The 27,022-nt window shown below is 46.5% G+C and overlaps 2 protein-coding genes across 4 annotated transcripts in view; one reads left to right on the top strand and one right to left on the bottom strand.

Moving 5' to 3' along the window:
- The window catches only part of PITRM1 (pitrilysin metallopeptidase 1), a 100,686-nt gene extending 85,057 nt beyond the window's left edge, over window positions 1-15,629 (top strand). Inside the window, exons 26-27 of the mRNA XM_073581644.1 lie at window positions 12,704-12,806; window positions 15,345-15,629. Of these exons, the coding sequence (XP_073437745.1) occupies window positions 12,704-12,806; window positions 15,345-15,438 (197 nt within the window). The 3' untranslated portion in view covers window positions 15,439-15,629. The remainder of the gene's footprint in view (window positions 1-12,703; window positions 12,807-15,344) is intronic.
- Window positions 15,630-16,930: 1,301 nt separating this feature from the next.
- Window positions 16,931-27,022, bottom strand: part of PFKP (phosphofructokinase, platelet) — a 124,746-nt gene continuing 114,654 nt past the window's right edge. For all 3 annotated transcript variants that reach the window (XM_073581647.1, XM_073581645.1, XM_073581646.1), the window contains 4 exons: window positions 26,111-26,222; window positions 22,120-22,219; window positions 18,363-18,468; window positions 16,931-17,517 (listed from right to left, as the gene is read on the bottom strand). In XM_073581647.1, the coding sequence (XP_073437748.1) occupies window positions 17,364-17,517; window positions 18,363-18,468; window positions 22,120-22,219; window positions 26,111-26,222 (472 nt within the window). In that variant the 3' untranslated portion in view covers window positions 16,931-17,363. The remainder of the gene's footprint in view (window positions 17,518-18,362; window positions 18,469-22,119; window positions 22,220-26,110; window positions 26,223-27,022) is intronic.

Below are 27,022 nucleotides of genomic sequence, written 5' to 3'. Positions count from 1 at the left end.
CCTTGATGTGGCCATAAAGTTCAGTGCACCTTCGAAACTACTTGTTTTTCATCTGTTTCTGCCCTTCTGTGGATCTACGAAGCCAGAGCTGTCAATCAAAGAATTGGGTGAATGTTAGTGATGAGTGAGTATACTCGTTGCTCGGGTTTTCCCGAGCATGCTCTGGTGACCTCCGAGTATTTTGGCGTGCTTGGAAATTTACTTTCTGTCGATGCAGCTGCATGATTTGTGGCTGCTGGACAGGCTGAATACATGTGTGGAATGCCTGTTTGTTAGGGAATCCCCACATGTATTCAGGCTGTCTAGCAGCCGCACATCACTCAGCTGAGGCGACAAAAACTAAATCTCCGAGCACACCAAAATAGTCGGAGGACACCCAAGCATGCTCGGGAAAACCCGAGCAACGAGTATACTCACTCATCACTACTGAAAATGTAGGAAGGTGCACTGAACGATTGACCAGGCTAAGCATGCACTGAGCATTGTAACTGGATTGAACAGTCATCCAGTGCCGACAGTCCCTTTTAACATTACCTTCTGTAATCGCTCTGATAACTTTCCTATCATTTCTATGGGTAGGTGCACACGGTCAGTAATTGGCAGCGCTTTGGACGCAGCAGATGTCCGCCACATTCAAAGCGCTGCCGTGTGTTGAACGCAGGTGAATCCACAGGTGTTCATTGAACCGTGCAGAATCACAGCGTCCTATACATTGTACGGGTGAAATTTATACGGGTGATAAAATTGACATGCTGCGGTCTGGAAAGATGTGCTGCATGTCCGTGCACGCATAGTGGGCATGGGATTTCTTGAAATCCCATTCACTATGCTGTAACATCTGGATGCTGCGGATGTATGCAGCGTCAAAACCCGCAGCGTTTACTGACTGTGTGCACCTACCCTATCACGTCGATTCCGGCAGACAAATCCAAGCCATACAGGTATTGATGCTTTTCCTATACGGTCAGTTATGGTAATTAATTAAACAACTGCTTTTAAACCCAGCTATTTCCAAACTACAGTCAGTGTGACGAAGACCGTTTCAGATTTATTATTATTGCTTATTATTTTAGTGCTATTTCTACCATGGCGCTTTACATGTGAGGAGGGGTATACATAATAAAAACAAGTATAATAATCTTAAACAATACAAGTCACGACTGGTACAGGAGGAGAGAGGACCCTGCTCACGAGGACTCACAATCTACAAGGGATGGGTGAGGATACAGTAGTTGAGGGTAGAGCTGGTCGTGCAGTGGTCTGGTGGATTGATGGTTACTGCAGGTTGTAGGCTTCTCGAAAGAGGTAGGTCTTCAGGTTCCTTTTGAAGGTTTACACGATAGGCGAGTCTGATATGTTGTGGTAGAGTTCCAGAGTAGGGGGGATGCGCGGGAGAAGTCTTGTATGCGTTTGTAGGAAGAGGAAATAAGAGGTGAGTCGAGAAGGAGATCTTGTGAGGATCGGAGGTTGCGTACTGGTAGGTACCGGGAGACAAGGTCACAGATGTATGGAGGAAACAGGTTGTGGATGGCTTTGTATGCCATAGTTAGGGTTTTGAACTGTAGTCTATTTGTAAGGGGGAGCCAGTGAAGGGATGGATAGAGGTGAGATGACAGGGAATAGCCGGGGGACAGGTGGATTAGTCAGGCAGCAGAGTTTAGAATAGATTGGAGGGGCGCGAGAGTGTTACAGGGGAAGCCACAGAGCAGGAGGTTGCAGTAGTCAAGGCGGGAGATGATGAGGGCAGGGACTAGGGTTTTTGCAGATTCTTGGTTGAGGCATGTAAGGATCCAGGCAGGATGTGGAAAGGGCTTGGATGTGTGGCTTGAAGGAGAGAATTACACTTATATATAACCAGGACCCTTACAGCAATTATTGGTATAGATATAGATTAAAAGCTAAACCTTTAATAAAGTCTAAATATAAGACAAAACAACCACACAATATAACAAACAACTGTGTCACCTACTGTACCCTACAATGGGGTCCTGATATCACAAACTGCCTAACAATGGAGGTTGGCACCCTAAACATTATCGAGATGGGCGCCCCCGTTCCACGGCGGCTGTACCCTAAAACTCCTAGATGACCCTGAATATGTGCCACATGTAGTCACTCAATTATTCAGAAAAGGAGTGTATAGGGGTTGCCATTTAGGTAGTTGGGTAGGCAACAATAGAAAATAGTGCAAAAAAGACAAGACAATAAAGTGACATGTGCAAGTTAGAGTACCTAACTTTCTCATTTGCCTCAATGGGGGACACAGATACTGTGGGTGTATGCTACTGCCGCCTGGAGGCTGACACTAAGTGAAAAAAAAAGGTTAGCTCCTCCTCCGCCGTATACACCCTCGCCCCGACTGCGGGCGGAAACCAGTTTTTGCTTAGTGTCTGTTGGAGGCACACTTCTGTCTGTTTCCAGACTGATTTTTTTTTTTTTTCTTTTTCCCCATGAAGATAAGACAGGGGTGACGGACCCTATTGAAAGGGTCCGATCTCCACAAACCAACAACGGGCGAGCATGTGCGAGTATCCCTCCACGTATCCTCTCCCGCAACGGGGGTTTTTTGTCCTTTTTTCACATGAAGATGAGATGGGGGCGACGGATCCCATTGAAGGGGTCCAATCTCCCCAAACCAACAACGGACGAGCACGTGCGAGTATCCCTCCACTTATCCTCTCCCGCAGCGTGGGATATTGTCAGACCACGGCGGAGGTGAGATACGGGCGACGGACCCTATTGAAAGGGGCCGATCTCCCTCAACCTACAACGGGCGAGCACGTGTGAGTGTCCCTCCACGTATCCTCTCCTGCACCATGGGACATGATGCCGGCCTTAGCCCTGTCCACCCTGTCGTATTGAAACCCTAGGCTGCACAGAGGCAGAAGTGTAGTCCGTGCGGCCCCACTGTTCCACCAAAGCTAAGACTGCGGTGCGACAAGGCGGCGGACGGTCCCTCTCCTAACCCCTGCAAAGGGTCAGATGGAGTTAGGGTGCTTGCACCGTCCTTTTTTCATATGGCCTCCCCTCCCCTCTACTTGAGTTGGACGGAGGAGGATGGCCGGACACAGGGAACACAGGACTGGGGGTAAGTGGTGCCCCCTAGCCCCACAGAGAGTGCCGCTAAGAGAAACGAAGAGCGCCCTCCCCCGGCGGTGTTTTCAGCACGGAGGTCTGACAGGTACAGCATGTCAGGAAAACCTAAGACGCATATGTTTTTATGCGCTCCGTGCATCTCCTGTCGGTCCGCTTTTCCGCAGGCGTAGACCAAGCGGGTATGCGAAGCCTGCGAGTCCAGTTGCTCCCAGGAGCCCTCCCCTGCGACCGAGCCCAGGGTACCAGATCCCCCGGAATGGGCGTTATCACTGTCGCAATCCATGACGTCACGAGATCAATAGAGTCCCTTCAGGCCCCAGATAGGGGCAGGGACAGTGGCTTGCCTGTCTTAGAGGGGTCCTCTACCTTACAGGAGCCTCCAGCCTGCAGGGGCCACTCTCACTCCAGGCCGACCCGGGGGAAACGAACCCACACGCGTCTCCCGGTTTATCCGGTGCCTCGGCATCCGTGAGCTCAGCTTCTCGCTCCCCGTTACGAACAGTCGATAGCAAGCAGGGCTCGGACTACGACTCGGACGAACCCCTTGACCTGGATACGCCGGGGGGTCAGGAAATGGTTGACAGTCTCATAGAAGCAGTCAACCAGACGCTGGGGATTGAGGATGATTCCACTCTGGCTCATAAGGTGTCATTTAAGCGAATCAAGCGTCCCCCTAGAGTATTTTGCACTCACCCTGAATTTGAGGACATAGTGCAACGACACAAAGGCGAGGTATCCTTTGGCCCTGGATCTCCGTAAAAAGTGGACAGAATCCCCAAAGGTGGATCCACCTGTGTCACGTTTGGAAAGCTCTACTTTATTCGGACTCCCATGACAGCACCACGAGAGAGGGGATCCGCCCTATAGGAACAGGAAACCTACAGATACAAAAAGGGCGGCACCTCTCCCACGCATCAGTTGGTTTCCTGTTCCTGAGGGGACGGGATCCTACAGAAGAACTGGATCCCAGGCCGGCCAGCCAATACCGGTAGCGAGGGGGTCTCCTACCTCGGCCTGGTTCGGATCTCCTGGAAGGCGCCACGGTGGCCCAGGATGGGTGTCACGGCGGTGGCGTGTACAGCAGGGAGCAGCGTCCGGAGGATGTCCGTCTCCGGAATTAGGCCGCCGCCGGTAAGTATATCCCCCCCCGGGGGTTCCCGGCTCCGGCGGCGCAGATACATCGGCAGCGCTGTGCAGGGGGCTGCGACCGGGCGCTACTTCCGGAGCTCCCGGGCGTCCCGCGGGACTTCCGGTGTTCCCGGGGTAGCGGTGACGTCAGGGGGCGGGCGGAGGAGGCGCTTCCGGGTCAGCGCGCCACTGCGCATGCGCGAAGATTCCAAGATGGCGGCGCCCATCGGAAACACCGATGGCGCGGGGTCCGGCGCCAGCTGGGGTAGGGAGCTCCGTTAAGGGGGGGGAGGGGCGCGGCAGGGATACTGCTGACCGGAGGAGGGGTATTTAGGCGGGACCCTGGCAGGGTACCTTGCCTTGGCCACGTTACTACATGCAGCAGTGTACAGCAGCAGCAGTGGTAATGGAAAGTGATCGAGAGCAGCGGCAGAAGCAAGGGCGACAGCAGCGGCAAACATCACTGCCGCCCCTGGATGACCTTCGGCAGGTCAAACAGAAAAAGAAAGTGTCCCGTGACAGTAATGCGGGACGAAGTGACCAGTCCACTCGTAAGAGCTCCTCCAGGCAGACAGGAGCATCGACCGAAAGAAATCCCCCTCGTTCTCTGGTACTTGATTGTGGCACTGGTAAGTGATCTTCGTGAAAGTTCACTCAGTGACGGGACCCCCCTTCTGTGTTTTTCTTTTTCTAGGGGAAAAAAGCTACAACTAAAAATAAGCATAGGGAATGCGCACTCTGTGCATGCCCGTTACCGGACGCGTGCCTCAAAAGATTGTGCCCCCCCTGTATTCAGCAGACGGCGTACTATCATGTACCTATCCATACAGACTTCCAGCAGTTCCTGAGGGTGGCAGTTCCAGTAGAGGGCACAGTGTGTCATTTTCAGTATAGAGCCCTTCCCTTTGGGGTCTCAGCAGCACCCAGGGTTTTTACAAAGTTAGTGGCCGAAGTTATGGCTCACTTACGGGAGGTTGACGTCTTAATCATTCCATATTTAGACGATTTCTTGATTGTAGGAAAATCGGTGGGTCATTGTAAATCCCAGATAGAAAAAGCTAGATCCAGGTTAGAAAACCTGGGATGGATTTTAAACTACGAGAAATCCCGACTCCAGCCCTTAAAAATACAGAAATTTTTAGGGTTGATACTAAATTCAGAGACTCAGCGGTGCCTGCTGCCACTAGATAAATTACAAAAGATACAGGAGCAGGTTCTTCGAGCAATGGATAATCCATCTATGACCCTCAGACAGGCCATGTCCCTGTTAGGTTCTCTAACTTCATGCATCCCAGCAGTAAGGTGGGCACAGTTCCATACCAGACCCCTTCAAAACGACGTCTTGATTAATAGCAGGGCCCTTGGAGGCTCCTTACAAGGTCGGATGTGTCTAAGCCCCTCAACTGTTACATCACTGAGATGGTGGCTTGATAGCGAGAACCTAGCGTCAGGGGTGCCCTGGATAACACAGATAACCCGTATTATAACCACAGACGCAAGTTCCTTCGGTTGGGGAGCCCATATGGGGGACATGGTGGTACAGGGTCAGTGGGATTCTGATTCTGAAATCTCATCTAATCAGAGAGAGCTATTGGCGATAGAGCGGGCAGTCAAGAAACTCATTATCTACCTGCAGGGCCATCATGTGAGGATACACTCGGACAACCAGGTAGCGGTAGCATATGTCAACCACCAAGGTGGAACCCGCTCCAGCGCTCTGATGCAGATAACAGAACGGCTCCTCCAGATAGCAGAGAGAAATTGTCTATCTTTAACCGCGCTCCACATCAGCGGAAAGGACAACGTAAGAGCAGACTTTTTAAGCCGCAAGGCTCTAAGACAAGGAGAATGGGCTTTGAACAAAGATATTTACCACCAAATTGTCCGCAGATGGGGTCAGCCAGAGGTAGACCTCTTTGCCACCAGAAAAAACAGAAAAGAATGATTGTTCTGCTCTCTGAACCCCAGGGAAAATCCCCTGGCGGTGGATGCCCTACTGATAAGATGGGACTTTTCTCTGGCATACGCCTTCCCACCATTGAATCTTCTTCCTCTGGTAGTCAGGAAGATCAGAGAGGATCGGGCAAAAGTCATACTGATTGCCCCCTTTTGGCCCAGGAGGACCTGGTTCGCATGGTTGAGGACCATGTCGGTAGGCGAGCCCTGGGTACTGCCGAACCTTCCGGATCTCCTCTACCAGGGGCCAGTCAGCCACCCACAAGTAGCGGGACTTCATTTGACGGCATGGTATTTGAAAGGTCACTATTAAAAGATAGAGGGTTCTCCAAGAACTTAATTGACACCCTCCTAAGAAGCAGAAAATTAACCACCACTAATATCTATGCTAGGACCTGGAAACGCTTCTTGTCCACCTTTCACTTTGACATCAGAGATGGAATTCCCACGAAACATATTCTGGAATTTCTCCAGAAAGGTTTCGAATTGGGTCTCTCCACAAGTACGCTAAAAGTACAAGTTTCAGCCTTAGGGGCCCTGTTTGCAGCTGATATTGCAAAAGATTATTGGGTAGCAAGGTTCATCAGAGCAGCGGCCAGATCGAGGCCTATACACAAAGACAGATGCGTGCCGTGGGACTTAAACCTAGTCCTTACAGCCATGACAGAAAGTCCGTTTGAACCTTTAGATTCCGCCTCACTAAAGATTATATCTCTTAAGACAGCATTCCTGGTAGCAATAACATCCGCGCGTAGGGTGAGCGATATACAGGCACTTTCCAGATTGCCTCCTTACACAGAGTTCTTACAGGATAGAGTAATCCTAAGGCCAGATCCAGCATACCTTCCCAAGGTACTAACACAATTCCACAGGACACAGGAGATAGTTCTGCCTTCCTTCCTCCCTAATCCAACCAACCCTAAAGAGCAGAAACTCCAGGCGTTAGATATTAGGAGATGCTTACTGACATATTTAGCAGCCACGGATCCTTGGAAGAAGGAGAACGCATTATTCCTATCCTTCCAAGGTTCCAGGAAAGGATACAGAGTATCAAAACGCACATTAGCAAGGTGGATTAGGGAGGCTATCTCTCTTGCCTACACAGCAGGTGGCGGTCCGGCTCCACAGAACCTGAGGGCACATTCCACTCGGGCCATGGCATCATCCTGGGCGGAAAGATCTGGAGTATCAATTGATCAAATATGTAAGGCGGCCACCTGGTCATCTCCTTCCACCTTTTTTAACCACTATCGGTTAGACATGGGTGCCTCCTCAGACCTCACCTTCGGGCTAAGGGGGGTGCAGGCTGTAGTCCCGCCCTAAATTAGTTTACATCTCTGTAATTCTCTCGTGGTGCTGTCATGGGAGTCCGAATAAAGTATTAAGTTACGTACCGGTAACGGTATTTTTCGGAAGCCCATGACAGCACCCTTAGTTCCCTCCCTTGTTCACATATAGGGGTGCACTCCTTTAGCAGATTGTTCATAAAATCACCTTATGTGGGAAATGGTATAAAATAATTCTGTTAAATAGGGTAGATAGGTTGTATATATCATATGTTGTGTACTAACCATGGTAGCCTCTCAAACTCTGTAATCCAACTGATGCGTGGGAGAGGTGCCGCCCTTTTTGTATCTGTAGGTTTCCTGTTCCTATAGGGCGGATCCCCTCTCTCGTGGTGCTGTCATGGGCTTCTGAAAAATACCGTTACCGGTACGTAACTTAATACTATCCGTACCTAGTGGTTCTTCTATTAAGGATCCCACGGATTGTCTCATAGAGAACTTGGCTCGCTCAGTGTTTTGAGGCATCGGGATCAACACTCCCTCGTTTGCAGCAACGTGGGTAGCCAAGGCCATGATTTCTTGGTCAGAATAGTTGAATAGAGCCTTGCAAGACATACACCTACCAGCTGAAGTATCAGAAATCGTAAATCAAATAGCCATGGCTGGGGACTACTTGATCAATGCATCTTTATATGCGGCCAACTGCGCAGCACTTGCGGCCGAAAATGCAACCTCCATTAGGAGAGCTCTATGGCTTAGGGCATGGCGGGCCAATTCGGCCTCAAAGAAGTCAGTGACAGCGCTACCATACCAGTGTGGCCATCTGTTCGGAGAGAGGTTAGATCAGCTCATCTCCAACTCCACAGGAGGCAAGAGCGTTGTTTCTTCCTCAACAAAAGGTCAAACCGCCATTTCGTCACCAGTTTCAGGCGCGTTTTTCGGGCCTTTCGCAACCCCGGGTGGACAACAGCGGCTAATTCCGCCGCGTCAGGGCGCCCCAGCCAGAATAGCGACCGACAGGTCTCATATAGAGCCAACCCATTGGGCAGAATGTGAGCTAACCAATCCAGGTCAAGAGGATCCAGGTCCCAAAGATCTGCAGCCAAATGGCTCCGCGCATCTGCCAGGCGACACCAACAAGGTTGGCGGTCGCCTACTCTGGTTTCACCACGCCTAGCTCAATGTCGCGCTCGACACATGGGTGAGAGAGCTGGTGTCCACGGGGTACAAGATAGAATTTGTCAGGAACCCCCCAAGATGATTTTTTTCTTTCCCATCTTCCCAAGGTGGATACCCGGGCAAAGGCGCTACTAGGAGCCATCAATTCACTCAGCCACAATGGAGTCATCTTTCCAGTACCGGAAAACGAGAAGACTCTGCTTCTATTCCAACCTGTTTACAGTCCCCAAAAAGGACTGGTTGGTCAGGCCCGTTTTGGGACTAAAGCTCCTGAACAAATTTATCAGGATCAGACCGTTCCGGAGGGAGTCTCTGCGTTCAGTTATGTCGGCGGTGGGGAGGAAGAGTACTTGGCCTCTGTCGATAGCCAGGACGCCTGTCTGCATATCCTCAGTTTCCCTCCGCATCAAAGTTTCTACCCTTCGCCATCAACGGTCTACATTTTCAATTTGCAGCATTGCCCTTCGGGCTAGCCACTGCCCCCAGAGTGTTCACAAGGGTCATGGCAGCACTCCCGGGGCATAGTCGTATTGCCTTAATTAGACGACCTCTTGGTCAAGAGCCCTTCAAGGCGGGCATACGAGGAAAGTGTCAGCATCACGCTAGATACTCTTGCCCATTTAGGGTGGTTGGTCAACGTATAGAAGTCATCCCTTGTCCTAACCCAGAGGATTTCCTTCTTAGGGGATGGTCTTTGACACGTTCCGAGGGTTGGTAATTCTCCCTTGAGATAAGGCCCTAGCCCTCCGGCAGGGGGTGCGGGTACTGCGCCAACCAGTCCCTCACACCATCCGTTTCCTGCATGAGGATTCTAGGAAAAATGGTGGCGGCGATGGAAGCGACCCCATTCGCCCCCTGCAGCACGCCCTCTTGTCATCCTGGGACAAGAACCCGTCCACGCTCGATCACCGATTCCAGTTGTCCTCTCAGGTCAGACAATCACTAGAGTGGTGGACAACCAACCAGTTCCTCCCTTCTTCAGGGAAAACCCTTTCCCCCAGATCAGTGGCTGGTGGTCACAACCGACGCCAGCCTCCTCGGCTGGGGAGCGGTTTTTCGCCACCACACGACCCAGGGACGGTGGTCGCCGCAGGAGGCAAGCCTCCCGATCAACTTGTTGGAGATATGGGCAATCCGGTTTACTCTGCAACGTTTTCATCACCTTCTATCAGGCCGTCCAGTCCGGATCCAGTCGGACAACACCACGACGGTGGCTTACATAAATCACCAAGGGGGCACCCACACGTTCTTCACTGGGCCGAGAGGAACCGCTCCGTGATATCGGCGGTCCACATCCAGAGTGTAGAAAACTGGGTGGCAGACTTCTTCAGCCGACAGGGACTTGCGTCCGCGGAATAGTCATTGCACTCCGAGGTCTTTCAGCAGATTTGCCAACGGTGGGGAACACCGGATGTGTATCTGATGGTTTCCAGGGTGAACGCCAAGGTGTCCGTATTGGTCGCCCGGTCCCGAGATCCGCAGGCAATCGCTGTGGATGCGCTGGTTCTGCCATGGAACCTGTTTCGCCTGCCATACCTATTTTCCCTGCTGCCACTACCGAGGGTCATCAAGAAGATCAAGGCAGAGGGGGTGCCAGCGATTCTGCTGGCCCCAGACTGGCCTCGTCGGGCGTGGTATGCATATTTAGTGCAGTTGCTCGCCGACGTGTCATGGCAACTATCAGAACGCCCAGATCTACTTTCTCAGGGGCCGATCTGCTCCGAACTTAGGGGTCCTGGGCTTGACGGTTTGGCTGTTGAATCTTAAATTCGGACTCAGGCGGGGTTTGGGCACAAAGTGATTGCTACAATGGTTAGCGCCTGGAAGCCTACCTCGGCACGAAGTTACCACCACACCTGGAAAGTTTTTATTTGCATGGTGCCGACGCCGCGGTTATTCTCCACTGAGATTCTCTGTCCCTAACATCTTAGTTTTTCGCCAGTCTGGCACAGACTCAGGCTTGGCCCCCAGTTCTCTCAGGAGACAGTTATCGGCTTTATTTGTCCTTTTTCAGTGCAGGATTGCGACCAGCTTGCAGGTAAGGACTTTCATCCCTTTGGTCTCCCACTTGGTACCTCCCTATAAGGCACCTATGGACACCTGAGACCTTAACCTGGTCCTAAAGTGTTCTGCAGGAAGCTCCATTTGAGCCACTTCAGGATGTCTCTTTGTCAGACCTTTCCTGGGAGGTGGTGTTCCTGGTAGCTATAACATCAATCAGGCGGGTCTCTGAGCTGGCAGCACTAGCTTGTCGAGCCCCGTTTCTGACCTTTCACAAGGACAAGGTGGTTCTTAGACCAGCTCCTCCTTTGTTTTGCCAAAAGTCGTTTCCTCGTTTCACATTAATGAGAATATTGTCTTGCCCTCTTTTTGTCCAGCACCGGTACACCGTGTGGAAAAGGCCTTTCATACTTTGGACCTGGTGAGAGCACTCAGGAGGTACGTGTCGTGGACGGCACCCTTTCGTCAGTCAGATGCGCTGTTCGTGCTCCCTGAAGGTCACAGGAAGGGACTTGCTGCCTCAAAATCGACCATAGCCAGATGGATTTGTTTGGCTATTCAGGAGTCCTACCGCATAAGAAGCGCGCCGATTCCAGCAGGGATCAGAGCACACTCTACTCGGGCAGGGGGCGCCTCTTGGGTTTGTGGTGGAACGCACGCCGGGCGCTAGGGTAATGGCGGCATTATCCCTCTGAATTATTCATCATGAGATTGAATGACTGGCTAACTTGCCAATTATGAGGGACTTGCTCTGGTTGATAGAGCACAAATTGGTGTGTATGAGGTCTGTTTTATATCTATTGCTTTGAATCTATTGTGACATCTAGCCTCAGAGACCTCTATGGTATGTAGGAAGTGGGCGTTATTCATTGGCTACTGTGTGTGTGTGTGTGTATGTATGTATGTATATGTATATATATATATATATATATATATATATATATATATATATATATATATATAATGGGATGGTTGGTCATTTTTCCACACAGCATCTAACTATTCACCTCCTGATGATCCTGTTAGGAGAAACGCGTTTAGGTTTTGCCTATCCATCATCAAAATCTGAGAACCCCTCTATTTATCAACAAATTGTGTTTATTGTTGTATTATGGATTATTTGCATGGTTTTGCATTCCAAAAATATTATGTTACCCCATTGCTCCATCAATAGTTATATCAGGGTATTTCAAGGGTAAGCCGTTGTGGAGCGGGGGCGCCATTCCGCTGACCAGTAGGATGCCAACCTCCGCTGACAGGAAGGTGTATAAATACAGGGAACAGATAGTTAGGTACTCTAACTTGCACATGTCACTTTATTGTCTTGTCTTTTTTGCATTATTTTCTATTGTTGCCTACCCAACTACCTAAATTGCAACCCCTATACACTCCTTTTCTGAATAATTGAGTGACTACATGTGGCACATATTCAGGGTCATCTAGGAGTTTTAGGGTACAGCCGCCGTGGAACGGGGGCGCCCATCTCGATAATGTTTAGGGTGCCAACCTCCGTTGTTAGGCAGGTTGTGATATCAGGACCCCATTGTAGGGTGCAGTAGGTGACACGGTTGTTATATTGTCTTGTCTTATATTTAGACTTTATTAAAGGTTTAGCTTTTAATCTATATCTATACCAATAATTGCTGTAAGGGTCCTTGTTATATATAAGTGAAGTTCTTGACCTTACTGGTGTTTTTCAGTCTTTAAAAATTTGAAGGAGAGAGTTACCCCGAGCCAGTGAGCTTGTGGGACTGGGGTGAGTGAGCAGCCATTTTCTTTACTGGATAGGTCTATTGGGGGAGTGGAGTGAGATGGAGGAAAGATGATGAATTCTGTTTTGTCCATATTAAGTTTTAGAAATCTAGCGGAGAAGAAAGATGAAATAGACAATGTGGCATTCAGATAGTAGGAACCGTCTGTAAACACTCGATGTATTGAGGTACATTTAGCATATAGCGTGCCATAATGGATAGCTTCTTCCGTTATGTAATGCCTTCCTCTGATGCTGGATTCCCTGGCACTCATGAATCGCCTGTATCTTCTGTATTATGCTTTAGGTATGAATCTCTTCCTGCACGGCATCACAGATGAGATGAAACAGAAGCACCGAGAGCAGTTGTTTGCCGTCAGTCATTCTGATCTCATTAATGTCGCCAGCAGGTAAGTGTGGCCATTACTAAGAATACGTTCACGGTAAGGGTTCACAATAGGTTCACTCGTCACTGTATTTCCACTTAACCCCTTCACAAACTTTGACTCACATTTTTGTCAAAGATCGTGTCTCTGCCTTTGATGTTGGCTCGCACGCTGAGCCCGTGTCTTTCCTCGCACACGATGGCTGAATTAATCCGCCATCATGCGCCTTTAACAGATGCAGGTGGAGCGGTGCTCAGACCACAGCTGATTACCAGTTAAAGTGCCCCATACACTTCAGCTAGCCGTCAGGTCAAACGATCTTTCCTAACTCTCCCATACATCGGAGCTCTCCTGTGTTCTCTGACAGAGCCGCAACTCTGGAGGTTTAGCTCGATTAAACGAAAGAATTGGCAGTCAGAAATTAAACACGCCGGATCCTTAACTCCCCCCAACAATCACCTGTAGGGGGCGCCCCCATACACATCAGCCTGTCTGCCGAAACTGTCGGTATCGGCAGGTTCCGCTGGTGTTGGTCCAATAAGTATACGGGCCTTAAGTTCAGCACGTGCAATTGATACTTTTGTAAATTGCTCATAGAATCACTTTAACCCTTTAATGATCAGGCCTCAGAAGTTCTCTATTACTAGATCACCCCTGCTTTTACTTCAGCGCCCCATATAAAATAAGAATAATCGATTCTCACCTCTTTGTCGATGCTGCTGTTCTTGGCAGGTAACGTGACTGGTTGCAGCGCAGCCATCTATACTCGCCCCTCGCAATGGTGCTGTTCCTACGATTGTATTTTGTTTTATGTGGAGTGATTAGGCAGGGGTTGTCTACTATTGCCTAGCCGTATGAGGTCTTTTTTGATGTAGGAGAAATGTACCGTATATACTCGAATATAAGCCGAGATTTTCAGCCCAAAAAATTGGGCTGAAAGTCCCCCTCTCATCTTATATTCGAGTCATATACAAAGGGGGTCGGAGGGGGGTCGGGGGTGTCAGGTCATACTTACCCGTCCTGACGCTATGTCTTGAGCCCCCAGCTTCTCCCCGTGCTCTCTCTTCCTGCCTTCAGCGGTCACGTGGTGCCGCTCATTAAAACTCATGAATATGCGCATATTCATGAGTTTTAATGAGCGGTACATGACCGCTGAAGGCAGGAAGAGAGAGCGCGGAGAAGCTGGGGGCTCAAGACACAGCATCAGGACGGGTAAGTATAGCGATACTCACCTGTCCTGAGTCCATGGCTGCTTGCTGCTGTCTGTCATCGGTCAGTGACTTCAGACAGCAGAGGGCGCGGTGACGTGGTTAATGCGCGCCGCGCCCCCTGCAGTCTGAACGTCACTGACTGATGACGTGGCAGATAGCGGTGAGCAGCCATGGACGCAGGACACGTGAGTATCTCAGGTGCTGCCAGCAGTGACACCGGCACCTGACACCCAGCGACGGAGAGGTATGTCTTTTTTTTTTTTTTTTTACATGCAGCAGCAGCATGGGGGCAGCATATGGGGTAACAATCTATGGAGCTTCTTATAGGGGCAGCATATGGGGGAATACGGTAATCTGGAGCTTCTTCTGGGGTCAGCATATGGGGGAACAATCTATGGAGCTTCTTATGGGGGCAGCATATGGGGGAATAATCTGGAGCTTCTTCTGGGGTCAGCATATGGGGGAACAATCTATGGAGCTTCTTATGGGGACACCATATGGGGGAATAATCTATGGAGCATTTCCCACCCTAGGCTTATACTCGAGTCAATAAGTTCTCCCAGTTTTTTGTGGCAAAATTAGGGGGGTCGGCTTATGCTCGGGTCGGCTTATACTCGAGTATATACGGTACATAATCTGCACTGTTGGGGTTCGTGTAAACTTGTTGAGTTAGCCTTCTTTGACGCAGATATAAAAAAGCATTTTTTTGGGAGGGAGGGGGGCATTGTGGTTTTTTTTTTGTTTGTTTGTTTTTAATAGACTGCTCTTCCTACTTTATTGAAAGGTGATTTTCACATAAAAAACACTAATCAATAGAGGTTGAAATAAAAAACAAAAGGAGGAAAATGTTCCTGTGCTGAGATAATCTTATAAATGTGCCCCTGCTGTGTATGGTGTAATGGCTGTGTCTAATCGTGCAGGGATATGGTCTGATCACACCGCAGCTCCTGGGCAGGGGAGGAAGCAAAATAGAGTATACAGACAGGATTGCAGCTGGGTTAAAACATGTTTAAAAACAGGCAGTGAAATGTTTTGCCTCCCAAGAAGAATCAGCTGTGATCCCGTGTTGTCCTGTCTGTATACTCTCTCTTGCTTCCTCCCCTGCCCAGGAGCTGTGGTATGATCAGACCATGTTCCTGTACGGTCAGACACAGCCATTACACCGTACACAGCAGGGGCACATTTATAAGATTATCTCAGCACAGGAACATTTTTTAAACATCCAATTTTGGAAATTATTATTGAAACGCCACAAAAATTGTTGATATTTCAAAGTAAAAAAAAATATATATTCTAAAAAAAACATTAATATATGATCAACCCCATGTTTGTGTCTTTTTGTCCCTTACAGATATTTAGCTATTGGTCAGTGCACACATGGAGCAGCTATTCTGGGCCCTGAAAATGCAAGTATTGCAAAAGATCCAACCTGGATTATTCGATGAAATTTATTCTTCATAAGGAAAGAGGAAGACTTGTTAGAACAGTACAAAGCTGATCAGTCTTTGTAAATGACATCTACTTATATTTATATATATATATATATATTTGTCTATCATGTCATTCTAAAATTATTTTTTAAACTATTAACATTTCTTGTAATGTTGAATTATAGGACTAAAGAATTCAGAAGGTACTTTGCGTGTTATGCCTTTCATTTAAAACATTGTTCCCCATCCTCGATCTTAGGAAGCGCACTGCTCCTGTACCTCCTTGTCTTCCTGCTTGCGAGGCGGGAGGCTGGTGGCGCTGTGCTCCGGATTGACAGCTTACACCAGTAATGCTAGCTTTCCGATGGTGCAAGCAGAGGCCGCTTTCCTTGTGCCCCTCTTCTCCTCTCAGATGCAGAAATACCAGCCATACCTAGCCATAAAGTCCACTTCATATTTGCGCTGATAATCGCTAATGGAAAGAGCTTATCATTGCCTAGAATAATGGCCGCCTCTGAAAAGACAGCAGGGTGGCCGATAACCTAGGCAACGAGCAGTAAACTATAGAATTAAATTGAGATTTTTTAATAACGAGCAAGTTGCCTGTGTTTACAATGGTTTTGCAAGTTTTAACAAGTTATGTTAAGACAACATCTAAAATCAATCTGGTGATTCTGACTGATTATGCTATACCCAGATTGAAGGGGCGGTCCCTTAATATTTTGTTCCTAAATGTCCATTTAGTGTAATAATCGAATTGTTTTTCTAATATACTTTAATTAGAAAGTCCCTTTCATTCCTGCTACTCTTAACTATTTGAGTATCCCAGCATGCACTGGGGGTTCTCAAACGAGTCATCGTCAGGGGCGGAGGCTGCTGTTAGTTTTGGACCGCCCCCTCTTTAAGGCCCCAATTTATCATGGCCTTTGTGTTTGTTTTTTCTTTTTTTCATACACCCAATTCATTATTCGGTTTGCACATTTTTTTTGAGCCTCGTGCTCACCTGTCTTTTATTTTTATTTTTTGTTTTGTTGGCAGAGTTTAGCAATTCTAGATATCAGCTAATTTTATCAATTGAGATGTTTTAAATAGTCACAATTTTACTCCAGCGTTCCCCTGTTGTGGTTTTATGCATGTCTTCTGAAAAATGGTTAATGATGAGGGAAAAAAAAATGACCATTTTTAGACTTTGTGCCAAATTCATGAATCACATGCGCCATTTTGATGAAGTCAGTGAATATCACAAGAAGAATGACATTAAAAAAAAAGTTTAAACAAGACAATGTATCATAATCTGATATAGAAAAATGTAACCTGTAGGATATCAATCAAGCCTGGGGAGAGGTGACCCTCTTGACTGTTCAGGAGTGTGGCTCCACCCCTATGACCTGTTTCTGTTCATATTTGTTTGTCTCCATAAACCAGTTTCCTAACCCCATACATTGACATTATGTAACTGGATATACTCCAAACTTGACTTCTTCCTACAAACTTTCCAACCACATAATGTTTTGCAAAGTTACTTTATTACATCACATCAATGTATCCTGCAACTTGTCACTGATGGGGAAAAAAATACAGACAGCACATGTAAATGTGGCTCCATTACATCTCCGACACAGAGTGTAATAAACAGCGTATTACGACACACAGGGAACAATGCCGCCCGTTCACGTCTGTGGCGATGGATAAGGGAAGAAAAATAAACTCTGGACAGTGAACGATGTGATGTAAAATCTTCTACAGTTTCCATCTGTAATATTTCTTTATTACTACTTACTTTTTGGAGATAACATTGCGTGGACATAAAGTGCTGGGACAATATAATTTAAATTACAAAAGATAAAATGGATAATCATTCTATTATAGAGCAGTAAAGCACACAGTGGAAATGGAGACAGGCCATGATACGAGGCATGATGATGGGGGGTCCGTAGCCTTTAGATCACTCCTGCATCCGATCCTTTTGGTCTGGGCACGTGAACGTGTTCTAGCTGGCCAGCATCTGAAATGTCATAGCTGGTCTTGTACTTGGCCAGAATTTTCATCAGTGGTCTCAGCTTCAGCCACCATTGCTCCTTTGGAATCCGGTGTCTGGAATTAGAAAGGCAGAAAGAAACACTATTGTTTCAGTATACGGTAAATGAAATATTACTTAAAGGGGTAGTCCACTACTCCGACAACCCCTTTTATAAATACTACATTTCCAAATGTAAAATAAAACCACCTTATATCCACCTCCCGTATCGGCGCCGTTCCAGCTATGCTGAAGCTTGGTCTTGGGTTGCGTAACCTTGTCATACCACATGAACCCTGCAGCGAACCAGTGTCCGCTATTGGGCTGATGTGCTCTCACTTCCTTTGGATGAAACATAGAGGTCTGTGGAGGAGCGGGCACTGCAGCACATTAGTGACTGCTGAATGGCCGCAGGGCTCATGTGGCATAACAATGTCATGCAAGCGTTGGGAAAGCTGGTACTGACATTGCTGGTACGGACGGCGGGTATTTTAATTTAATATTGGAGAACATAATATTAATGGGGTCATCTGATGAGATCTATTTACTAGTGTATGTAAGTTGTATTGTGAAATCTAGTGACGGATCTGCTTCACTAATGGTCAGCCAAAACTGACAACCATATTAAAGTATTATTCCCATCCTGATGGCATGCTGTGACGAGAAGCTAACACTTTATGATCTGTGACAGTCTGACCTTAAACCCTCACCAGCAATGATTTGGCTCTGCTGCCCTTCTAAGAAATGATACAGTGGTGCTCCACGGAAATGCAGCCCGCACACATGTCCAAATTGTCCCCCCTTCATTGCTGATGATAGCTCTCCAAAACTAGCATTTAGAAATGTCAATCCTAAAAGCCTGCTGTTCTTTAGATGAGGCCTGGTGATGACAATATGGATTCCGATTTACATTAGCCCTTACTTGAAATCCGTTTCGTCTCTGAGTTGCATAACTGGCTGAAAGAGAAGAGCTCGTCTGCGCATCCCTAATAGACATACACTGTCTTCTGTGTTTGCAAATATCCTGCCTGGAGGTTGGAAAGTAACATTGGTTAGTACATCATCAATGTAGGCTGAGACATAATTAAAGAGGACCTGTCACTCAAAAAAATTGACTTAAATACCTTGTAAAAATCTGAGCTCCCCTGATTCTGCCGCTCTTTCCCGTTTTGCGCTGCTTCGCTCTATTGCAGAGAGATTCCCATTTATTGCTTTTAGAGCACAATATGTGAAATCTCTATTTGTAGTGCAACTGTACGTTTCTACAGAGTTTTCTCTGTGGGTTGTGCAGTCGCCCCTCCCAGACACTGGCAATCACAGCTTGGGAGCCGATTTACGAGTCTCGGACACTGTTGAACTGAGATTGGCAGCGTGTGGGAGTGATGAGTGAAAGCACGCGCCCAGTTGCTCTCTGCAATCAGAGATTTCACATACATTCAAATTTGCTGCTTTTGGAGTACAGTATCTGCAATGCAGCATAGTGTAAAACATGGAGAAAAAAAAGCAGCAGAATCAGGAGAGCTCGGGGAGTTTTACAATTCAGCTTGTTTAGCAAGTAACAAGGCAATTCTTATCATTAATTTGAGGTTTTTGAAAATCTAATCTGCTCATTAGTTCATCAAAAAATGTGCTCATCAATGACCGCTACAGGACAAGAACAATAACGTTCACAAATTGCTGTGTACAAAGGTAATTGGTGTATAGCACTGTCTGTCGGCAATATAATTTTTTTGTTCGTTTTTTTTTAGGATAAAATATAACTGACCGCCAAGTAAAAAAAATAAAAAATAAAAAAAAATCAAGTGCCTAATACATCAATACAGGCTGTGAATAGCAGCATCTTTTGACATCACTAAAATAAGCAAGAAAAAGCTCCAGTCAGTCAACTAGATGCATTCTTCTGTGTGCAGAGTTTTCTAACAAGTGACACTACTTTAAAGCACCACTCCAGGGCTTTATTTTTTTTTTTAACCTCTGGAGTGGTGCCACAAATGAAAGGTCCCTGCACCTAGTATTATACTTAGCAGCCGCCGTCTTCTGTATAACTCCATGTAGTCGCAACTCGATGCAAGTCTATGAGGAGCACAACGACCATGTCATAGACTTACACTGACAACTTATGGCCGTTACCACTGACTTCCTGTCAGTCAAAAGTTGCGGTGTCAAGATGGTTGGAGTGGCACTGGGAAAAGCTGAAGACTGCAGCAGGAGAATATATTACTAGGGTCAGAGAATTTACATGGTGGCACCACTCCAGTCCTGAAATAAGAAAACAAACACCTGCTGGAGTGCTACTTTAAATGAAATCTGTTCCCAGGCTCATGAGCCTGAAGAAGAGTAAGATGGTTTTTTTTGTGCTGCCCTATGACACAATGTGAGTAGGTACAGGGCAACAGACGGACAGGTAATAATGAGGCCGGTATCAAACAAATATAATACAGGTGCATTTAAAGGGACTGTGGGCACAGAATGACTGTTCAAACCAAGCAGAAGTGCTCGCTGCTTCACGGTGGGGCCAATCCTTTTTATATATACCTTCCCACCTGCTTGGTTTCCCTCTACCGCTGCCTTTTTTCTGGCTGTATGAAGACAGAGCTGTCAATCACAGAACAGGGGGAGGCGATTGGGGGAATACAAGCAGGTGGGAGGATGAATTTAAATGATTAGCCACACCGTGGCGCATCGAGCGGCAGGGCTTAGTTTGAACAGTCATCCTGTGCTGTCCCTTTAGGATAAAGCTAGCGCTACACAGCTGTATGAGCAAAGGTCGCCATGTGCTGCTTCATAACGTAAAGCAGGCGCATGGCTTTGCAGGACAACCCCAATAGGTTATGAAACCGCAACAAGCAAGTTCCAAAAGTTGGATGGTTTTTGTGATTTTGCTTGTTACTGCTGCTGAACACGACAACTGGTCCCAAAACAGCAATTCTTAGACCAGTTATTTCGGCGAAGACATTAGTTCGACTGTGCTCTTGTGTTCTAATTTTATAGTGGGATATGGCTGTAAAAAAATGCAGCCAAATTTCAGACACGTCGCATGCAAATCTCACGTGACTTAGAGGCCAAGTTACATGCAGACCCCCAACATCTTCAGGTTTTTGCCACGATCATGTGTTGCAATCCAACCTCCCTGAGCGTGACTTGATGCAATCTTTAAGTCTTTATGTCGCCCTCTGTTCTGTACATGTTAGTTCTATGTTCTGGACCTTAGACATGGTTAGTGGAGGGTAAAAGAGAGGTACAACAGTGCGCCCCTACAGGCAGGGAGGTGAAAGCATTTGTAATATTTTACACCAAGTAATAATGAGACATTACCTTCATCTAGGGATCCCAAGTTGCCAGGAAAGAAAATATAAAAGCAAAAAAAAAAAAGTTTTTTTTAGCTATGATTGTCACTATGATCTAAAAGGCAGCTGAAAGCCGTGTGCACTGAGCAGACTCGCAACACTACGACGGAAAGCAATACATGGCAGCAGAAGCTGAGTAGGAATACATGACAAATCTCATATACAGTGCTATATAATCGCAATTCAGTACAGAGTAATGTGCATCTATCATCTATACCGGGGAACAAAAGAAATTACACTGGATGTACTGGCCCACACCCATAAGGGTGATTATGCCATTCACTACACCCACAAAATGGCATTTACATCCCAATAAGACCATAAGCTTGGGGCCACATGGTGACTTTTCCCACTGATCTGTACTACTGCTACATGGCAGTGTAATGCAGGTGAATAGGGCCACATTGTGATCCCAAGGGGGGTGCTGTGCAAGCAAGTAAAAAAAAAAAAAAATCTGACTAGGTCAAACTTTTTCTGACAGCGGCAGCCTAGGAGTCGCAATGTGACCCGATTTACCTGCAACACGCTGCAATGTAGCAATGATCTTTGGCTATGACACAAAATTGCAGAGCCAAAGTAGAAATGTAGCCCCTGCTACAGACAAGTCAGGCGTCCAAAAACAACTCTGCAACTTGCTGCCACAAGATCATTTTAGATCTGTAAAATAAAGGTGCGATTAGTCTCAGCCACGTGTGTCCTGCAGGAATTTCTATTGCAAGCGAGCCACGTGACACCACTAACCGAAAATCCAAGACATTGGGAAACTTCTGTGTCTCGATTTGACACTGATTTCAGAGTTGCGATGCACACGTGACCCTAACCAAAGCAATGTTTGTGAAAACCAGAAACATTTTTTTCTGAAAGAGCAGATAATGGGTGACTGCTATGGACAATCCCCTCTAGTCTTGTCTGCCCAAGGGTATGTTTCCACGGTCAGGATTTGCTGCGGATTAGACACTGTGTACAGACGCAGCGTCCAGATGTTACAGCATAGTGGATGGGAATTTATACAGCACGTCTTTATAGACCGCAGCGTGTCTATTTAAGTTACGGAGACGCTCGGTCTCCACAAGATAAATAGCACTGTTCTATGAATAGGATGGGGTGATTCTGCATGTGTTCAATGAACGTATGCGGTATCACTGTGCGTACAAAAGCCGGCAGCGCTTTGAACGGAGCGGGCATCCGCTGTGTTCAAAGTGCTGTCAATACATAACGTGGAGACATCCCCTAAGAGTCTATACAGGAGGTCCTGTCCTGATCCTCCTCTCTTTTGCGTTATCCCCGTCCCACCTTTATGCATAGACATATTCAGTGTTAGTCATCGGTTACCCTTTCTGTAGGTTTCCTTCAGTTTCCTGGAGATCCACTGAATAGCTTTTGCTGAGATTTTTGTGCCAAAATTTCTATCGAATGGTGAAGGTGCGCCGCCCTGCAAGAAGATGCATTCAGGATGGTAAATTGTTAGCTCTGTACCGGTCTATCGTCACTGTTCAATAACGTGTGACTCATTCTAAGGGGGTAAGTATGGTCCTCACTATATTTATACACATACATCTATGATTCATGGTCAAACTACTCTTCCACTGACCAAAGAAAATCGGAGTGGGGTGGCAGCGCTGCTCCAGCACAGGAATAGTCATCCTTTCTAGGTTATATTACATGAATATTTCAGTGACACTCACTAATTCTCACTCTCATTCATATGGTTTATCAAATCAAATCACCATATTGCTCTGAGGCCTGATTTAAATACCTCCTTGCAATGAGGTAGGTTTAAAGAGGTTGTCCAAGCAATCATTCTGTGACTGCAGACTCCTCAGCGTGTGCACCACATACTGTCAGGATTATCCAGTGTCGCTGGTGAGTGGGTGATCATGTTACTGCAAGTATGCAATTTGTATACATGCGGTCATTTGTCAACTAGCCCTTCTTGGCCTCGCTCAATTCACTTGCATTGATTGAGGCTACACACGTCTAGTTGGAATGTAGCTGGAAGTATGCCCATCACATTATTATGGTCATATCACCGCCCGCTCTTGGCCTCTACACTGGAGAATCCTAGCGGCATGTGGAACACACAGTCAGGATTCAGAAGTCTGCTGTCACATAAAGTGACTGTAGACGTTTATCACGAGACCAAACAAGCCCTTTAAAAGGAACCGGTCATTAGGTTTTTCCAATGTAATCTGAGAGTAGCACAATGTAGGAGCCGAGACCCTGATTTCAGTGATGTCACTTACTAGGCTGTGTGCTGATGTTTCAATAAAACTAGTGTTTTAGCAGTAGGAGGCTATCACAACAGGACTCAGTGTCGTGTGCTCCTAGTCAATGCCTACACCACTCATTAGCAGCTTTCTGTCTATACGAGCAAAACCAAAGAAAAACCTGGTGACTCTGCCACTGTTCAAATTAGGTAGGTGTTAACAGAGAGTGTAGTTACTGTCCCAATTGGGTATACCTTGTCATGGTGGGACAGCTTTATGTTTTTATTATAAAAAACAGTGTTTATTAAATACCTTATGTTAATTACACTGCTCAAAAAAATAAAGGGAAGCCTAATACACCACATCATAGATATCACTGAATGAAACATTCCGCTTGCAAATCTTTAATTAATTACATAGTGGCATGCGTTGAGCACAATAAAACATAATTTAATTTTTCAATAATCATTTTTAATATCCCATGGAGGTCTGGATTTGGAATGATACTCAAAATGAAAGTGGAGAATCAAATTACAGGCTGATCCAACTTCAGTGGAAATGTCTCAAGACAAGGAAATGATGCTCAGTATTGTGTGTGGCCTCCACGTGCCTGTATGACCTTCCTACAAAGCCTGAGCATGGTCCCGACGAGGCAGCGGATGTTCTGAGATCTACTCCCAGACCTGGATTAAAGCATCAGTCAATTCCTGGACAGTCTGTGGTGTGACGTTGGTGGATGGAGTGAGACATGATGTCCCAGATATGTTCAATCGGATTCAGGTCTGGGGAACGGGCAGGCCAGTTCATAGCTTCAATGCCTTCATCTTGCAGGAACTGCTAACACTCCAGCCACATGAGGTCTGGCATTGTCCTGCAGTAAGAGGAACCCAGGGCCAACTGCACCAGCATATGGTCTCACAAGGGGTCTGAGGATCTCATCTCGGTACCTAATGGCAGTCAGGCTACCTCTGGCGAGCACATGGAGGGCTGTGTGACCCTCCAAAGAAAAGCCATCCCACACCATTACTGACCCACTGCCAAACCGGTCATGCTGACGGATGTTGCAGGCAGCAGATCGCTCTACACGGCGTCTCCAGACTCTGTCACTTGTGCTCAGTGTGAACCTGCTTTCATCTGTGAAGAGAATTGTATAGAGAAAGGCGTGCACTCTGTAGGTAGGAGGCAGGTGCAGGCTGAACCTCGAACTAGTCCAGAGAAGTCATCAAATAGTAAGGAAATGGCCGCATTCAAAAAAATTGTTTTTTCAATTGTAAGTGAAAGAATTTATTGAAGTCACCATAGAAGTATTAAAGGGTTGAAGTTACCTCAACCCTTTAATACTTCTGTGGTGACTTCAATAAATTCTTTCACTTGCAATTGAAAAAAACAATTTTTTTGAGTGCGGCTGTTTCCTTCATCTGTGAAGAGCACAGGGCGCCAGTGGCGAATATGCCAATCCTGGCGTTCTGTGGCAAGTGTCCTGAGAGGTGTTGGGCTGTGAACACAACCCCCATCTGTGGACGTCAGGCCCTCAGACCATCCTCATGGAGTCGGTTTCTAACCGTTTGTGCAGACACATGCACATTTGTGGCTTGCTGGAGGTCATTTTGCAGGACTCTGGCAGTACTCCTCCTGATCCTCCTTGCACAAAGGCTGAGGTAGCGGTCCTGCTGCTGTGTTGCTGCCCTTCTACGGCCCCCTCCACGTCTCCTGGTAGCGCCTCCAGCCTCTGGACACTACGCTGACAGACACAGCAAACCTTCTTGCCACAGATCGCATTGATGTGCCATCCTGGATGAGCTGCACTACCTGAGCCACTTGTGTGGGTTGTAGAGTCCATCTCATGCTACCACGAGTGTGGAAGCACAACCAACATTCAAAAGTGACCAAAACATCAGCCAGAAAGCATTGGTACTGACATGTGGTCTGTGATCCCCACTTGCAGAACCACTCCTTTATTGAGGGTGTCTTGATAATTGCCAATAATTTCCATCTGTTGTCTATTCCATTTGCACAACAGCATGTGAAAATGATTGTCTATCAGTGTTGCTTCCTAAGTGGACAGTTTGATTTCACAGAAGTTTGATTACTTGGAGTTATATCCTGTTGTTTAAGTGTTCCCATTATTTTTTTTTTTTGAGCAGTGTATTTAATGCACTTGTTTTGCTTATTTATGTCCATTAGGGAATATGCACACATTGCCTTTTCTTTGATTTTTCTTGTTGCTATGGCCAGTGTGAACATGCCTTTACATCATGTATGTTTTCAAGTCATACTCTCGTTGAGTTTTCTGCTGTTTTTTTTTTTTCTGTCTATACAGTACAGTGTAGCAGGAAAAGGTAGAAAATCCACATTCAAAAACTTTCTAAATATAAAATATATGTATTATAATAATTTATTGGTGAATAATCGTAATTCAGTGAAAAAAATGATTCAAATGCCAAAAACATAGCCTGGCTACAGGATCCATGGAGAAGGCATAGCAAAGATGAAGAGCTTTTTTTTTTTCACTGGATTACTGGTATTATTCACTAATAATGAAAATATATTAAAAAAAAAAAAAAAAAAAGGTTTTTAAGCTGGATTGTCCACCTTTTCCTGCTACTGATTGTGTCCAGGGATAGAAGTCCTCCGTGCTCTGGACTAAATGGCAATCCTATGATGTTGAGCAGGATTTTTTTTTAATGGCAGCTTTCTGTGTAGACTGTATATTACAATCAGCGGGGTTATACAGATCTCGGCATTCAGGGCAGGGAGAACTGATGTTATCACAACTGCTGTACCCAGTAAACTCAGTGATACATCACTGGAAATAGGTTTTCAGTCCCTACATCATGCTGGTCTCAGATGAGTTAGCAAAAACCTGGTGACAAATTCTCTTTAAGAAATGGCTGTTTGCAGCAGTAATGTGTTTTCAAAGATGTCATTGTTGCAGCACAGTAAGCAAAGACATGTGCAGAGTGGCAGCGCTGGAACATGGGATCCTTCAGGGGAGTAGTGTGTTGTTTTTTTTTAATGTCGCACTCTTCTTTTCCTGAACCAGCTATTTTTTTTTTATATATTAGAAATCCCTTTCTATGTACTGAACACTCAGCATGCACCTGTCGATACGTTACCTGTTGCATGTGGCCTAGTACGTTTTTTCTGCAGTCAAACACTCCTTTGCCTTCTTCAGAGTAAAGCTGATAAATAAAATCTGTTGTGTAATTTTCATTGCAGTTTTCATTCCTTAATAAATAAAATAAGAAGGTTTTAGATATAAAAAAAATGCACAGTTTTTATATATGTGCTTTCCTCCCTATCTACAGTCTGCTTCTTTGGCCCTACCTGAGGATTAGATGCTATACTCACTCTCTGGTCCTCTGTGTTCTGCTATTTCTTAGGTCTCTTTCACACGTCCTGATATTTCCGTACCGGAAAAAAACAGTACCGGAGATATCAAAGTCCGCGTGTATGTAATACTTGTGGCATACGTGTGGCAACCATGTGACGCCCGTGTGTCACATCAGTACCACATGTACCGGTACTGTTCACGCTGTTCCACGGCGCCGGGTGCTGAAGGCAGCGTTCGTCACTGTCCCCTGCTGGTGCAGCGATCAGCGGAAAAAACCACGTGGGTTTCCCTGTATTTTTGATGACCAGCCCGGCAAAACTGACAGCTGCTTGTCGCAACCCTCAGCTGTCAGCTTCAGCACGGTTGGCTATCAAGAATAGAGGGGTCTCCATGCTGTTTGTTTTTTTTTTTTTTTTAATTTAAATAAGTTAAACTGGTGTGGGGTCCCCCCCTATTTTGACAACCAGCCTTGCTAAAGCGGACAGCTGGGGGCTGGTCCTCTCAGACTGGTAAGGGGTCATGGATATTGACCCCTCCCCAGCCTAAAAATTGCAGCTCGCAATTGCCCAGAAAAGGCATATCAATTAGATGTTCCAATTCTGGTGCTTTGCCCAGGTCTTCCCACTTGCCCTGTAGCAATGGCAAGTTGGGTAATATTTATGGGGTTCATAGCACCTTTTGTATTGTCTGGTGA

Source organism: Dendrobates tinctorius, unplaced genomic scaffold, assembly GCF_039654945.1.
Source record: "Dendrobates tinctorius isolate UK_male_01 unplaced genomic scaffold, ASM3965494v1 ptg000070l, whole genome shotgun sequence".
In the NCBI taxonomy this organism is placed as follows: domain Eukaryota; kingdom Metazoa; phylum Chordata; class Amphibia; order Anura; family Dendrobatidae; genus Dendrobates; species Dendrobates tinctorius.
The sequence above is the reverse complement of the archived record's forward strand: the minus strand, read 5'-3'. Positions and strand labels throughout refer to the sequence as shown.